The following is a 3,823-nucleotide window of genomic DNA, read 5'->3' on the forward strand; positions in this document are numbered from 1 at the left end:
CCCCCCCACCCAACCTTATTGAATGGGGGGTGGGATCCAGACCCCTCCCCATTGCTTATATCCACCCCCCCCCTCCCCTTTAATTAACCAGCAAATGAGGCGCTCGGGGAACAGGGAGGAGAACAAACGTATCCTGATGGATCTGGATGTGGTGCTCAAGAGCCACGACTGCCCTTATATCGTGCAGTGCTTCGGTACCTTCATCACTAATGTGAGTGATATTGAGGGGGGGGTCACAATAACCTTCTTACCCCACCCCCCTCCCTGGGTGTTGGGTCCCCTGTCCCCCATGGTGGTCTCAAGAGGGGTCCCCATCCCCCATGGTGGCCCTAAGATGGGTCCCTGTCTCATGTAGTAGCCCCAAAAAGGGTCCTCAACCCCCTTGGTGGCCCATAGGAGGGTCCCCATCCCCTTGCTGGCCCCTATGAGGTCCCCATCCCCAGTGGTGGCCCCAGGAGGGGTCCCCATCCCCCGTGGTGACCCCTAGGAGGAGTACCCCCATCCCCAGTGGTGGCTATAGGAGGGTAAAAAAACAACAAAAAAAAAAAAAAAAAACACATCCAAAAAAAAATACAAAAAAAAAAAAAAAAAAAAAAAAAAAAACACAAAAACACAAACAAACAAAAAAAACCAAAAAATAAAAGGATAAAAGAGATACACAAAAGGAAGAGAGAAAAAAAGATAACACACCAAAAAAATACCAAACACAAAAAAAAAAAAAAAAAAAAAAAAAAAAAAAAAAAAAAAAAACAAAAAAAACAAAAAAAAAAAAAAAACAAAAAACAAAAAAAAAAAAAAAAAAAAAAAAAAAAAAAACAAAAAAAAAAACAAAAAAAAAAAAAAAAAAAAAAAAAAAAAAAAAAAAAAAAAAAAAAAAAAAAAAAAAAAAAAAAAAAAAAAAAAAAAACAAAAACACAAAAAAAAAAAAAAACAAAAAAACAACCTCCCCCATAGTGGGCCCCCCTAGTCTGAAGGTCCCTGTTCCAAAAAAATAAGAATAAGTTAGCCCCAGAGAGGGGTAACCCACAACCCCCCTACCCCTTAGCTGGCCCTTAGAACGAGGGTCAATCCACAACACAACTTGGTGCCCCTAACCGGAGGAGTCCTCAACCCCATGGTGGCAAAAAAAACAATGAAAGGAAGGAGTCCCCATCCCCTTGGTAGCGCCCCAAGATAAGGAAAAAAAACAAAGAAACCACACAAATACCACCTCTAAAAAGAGTGGCCCACCCAAAAAAAAAAAGAACAAAGGAAAAAAAAAAAAAAGAAAAAAAAGAAATACCAAAAAACAAAAACAAAAAAAAAAAATCCCCACAATTGGGTGGCCTAAAAAAAAAAATAAAATAAGGAGAGAAAAAAAGTCCTAATCCCCAAAATGGTGGTACTCAGAAGGGGATCACCAAATCCCCAATAAATTGAGTGAGAGAACTCTTAAGGAGAGTCCCCAATATCCCCCATAGCATTGACCCTTAACAGATGAGGTCCCAATAGATCCCACAATGTAGTAGCCCCAAAAAGGGTCCATCATCCCCATGGTGGGAACCCTTAGAGGGTAATCCACATTCCCCCTTTGGTGGCCCCAAGATGGACCTCAATACCCTTTGGTAGGCCAACAGAGAGGTCCCCAATCCCACAAGTGGTGGCCCTTCAAGGAGCGGTCCCAACTCCCCCGTGGTGAGACTACTTAGGAGGGATCCCCATCCCCATTCGGTGACCCCTAGAGAGGTTCCCTGTCCCAATTATAAATAGGAGCCCCTAGAAAAGGGTCCTACAAACCACCATTGGTAGGCCCTGAGGAGAGTCCACCATCCCCTGCTGGGCCCCTAATAAGAGGATCCCAAATACAAACACCAGTAGGTGAGCCCCAGGAGGAGCGTTCCCCATCACAACACCGTTGGATGACCCCTAGGAGGGTCCCCATCCCCAGTGGTGGCTACTAGGAGGGTCCTCATCCCCCATGGTGGTCCCAAGAGGGTTCCCATCCCCAATAGTGGGCCCTAGGAGTGTCCCTGTCCCATGTAGTAGCCCCAGGAGGGGTCCCCATCCCCATGGTGACCCCAAGATGGGTCCCCCCCCCATCCCCATCATCTCCAGGGCCCATTCCCGATGTCCTTCAGATCTCTCCCTGTTCCTCCCAGTCCCACATAGAGGGTCTCCCCATCCCCTCCCCACCCACGCCAGCACCCAACCCCATCCCTACCCCCCCCCAAATACCCCCCATCCAGCCCCACTGACCTCCCCCCACCCCACAGACCGACGTCTTCATCGCCATGGAGCTGATGGGGACCTGTGCTGAGAAGCTGAAGAAACGCATCCAAGGTCCCATCCCTGAACGTATCCTGGGCAAGATGACAGTGGCAGTAAGCAGACAACAAGGGGGGGGGGCATAAAATAAAGGGGGGGGGACACAAAGGACCATTGATGTGACGTGTATCCCCCCCCCTATAGATTGTGAAGGCCTTGTTCTACCTGAAGGAGAAGCACGGGGTGATCCATCGTGATGTCAAACCCTCCAATATCCTGTTGGATGAGAGGGGGCAGGTGAAGCTCTGTGACTTCGGTATCAGCGGGCGCCTGGTTGACTCCAAAGCCAAGACACGCAGTGCTGGGTGTGCTGCTTATATGGCTGTAAGTAAATAGGGACTGGGGGGGAGGGGGGGGGCTTTTAGGGGGGGAGGATGCCACATAGAGGGTGGCAGGGGGAGAAATTGAACCTGTGAGGGGTGGAAAGGGGGGAAGCCCAACTTACAGGTGGTGGAAGGGGAGAAACCCACCTTATGGGGGCTGGAAGGAGGGAGAAACTGACCCTATGGGGGCTGAAAGGGGGGAGCAACCAACCCTATGGGGGCTGGAATGGGGGAGCCCACCCTATGGGGGATGGAAGGGGGGAGAAACTCACCCTATGGGGGCTGGAAGGAGGGAGAAACTGACCCTATGGGGGATGGAAGGGGGGAGCCCACCCTATGGGGGCTGGAAGGAGGGGGAAACTGACCCTATGGGGGATGGAATGGGGGAGAAACTCACCCTATGGGGGCTGAAAGGGGGGAGCAACTAACCCTATGGGGGCTGGAATGGGGGAGCCCACCCTATGGGGGATGGAAGGGGGGAGAAACTCACCCTAACTCACCCTATGGGGGATGGAAGGGGGGAGAAACTCACCCTATGGGGGCTGGAAGGAGGGAGAAACTCACCCTATGGGGGCTGAAAGGGGGGAGCAACCAACCCTATGGGGGATGGAATGGGGGAGCCCACCCTATGGGGGCTGGAAGGAGGGGGAAACTGACCCTATGGGGGATGGAAGGGGGGAGAAACTCACCCTATGGGGGATGGAAGGGGGGAGCCCACCCTATGGGGGCTGGAAGGAGGGAGAAACTCACCTATGGGGATGGAAGGGGGAGAAACTCACCTATGGGGGATGGAAGGGGGGAGCCCACACCTATATGGGCCTGAAGGAGGGAGAAACTCACGCTATGGGGATGGAAGGGGGGAGCCACCTATGGGGCTGGAAGCGAGGGAGAAACTACCTATGGGGATGGAAGGGGGGAGAACTCACACTATTGGGGATGGAAGGGGGGCGCCCACCTTATGGGGGATGGAAGGGGGGGGAAATGACATGGGGGATGGAAGGGGGAGAAACAACCCTATGGGGGCTGGAAGAGGGGGGAGACAGCCTATGGGGGCTTATGGGGCTGGAATGGTGAGAAACCGTACCCTCTTTTCTTCCCCCCCCAACTCACAGCGAACGTATCGACCCCCGACCACGCAAAGCCAGATAACGACAATGCCGCGCGATCGTCTGAGCCGGCATCTCCTGGTGAGCCCC

At 51.8% G+C, this 3,823-nt stretch overlaps 1 protein-coding gene across 1 annotated transcript in view; it reads left to right on the forward strand.

The window, feature by feature from the left end:
- LOC107307804 (dual specificity mitogen-activated protein kinase kinase 7-like) overlaps nt 1-3,823 on the forward strand; it is a gene marked incomplete at its 5' end in the record, with an annotated part of 8,987 nt that overhangs the window by 3,340 nt on the left and 1,824 nt on the right. The window contains 3 exons of the mRNA XM_032441954.1: nt 92-211; nt 2,253-2,360; nt 2,449-2,634. Of these exons, the coding sequence (XP_032297845.1) occupies nt 92-211; nt 2,253-2,360; nt 2,449-2,634 (414 nt within the window). The remainder of the gene's footprint in view (nt 1-91; nt 212-2,252; nt 2,361-2,448; nt 2,635-3,823) is intronic.

The sequence above is a fragment of the Coturnix japonica genome, unplaced genomic scaffold (assembly GCF_001577835.2).
Source record: "Coturnix japonica isolate 7356 unplaced genomic scaffold, Coturnix japonica 2.1 chrUnrandom942, whole genome shotgun sequence".
Classification (NCBI taxonomy): Eukaryota; Metazoa; Chordata; class Aves; order Galliformes; family Phasianidae; genus Coturnix; species Coturnix japonica.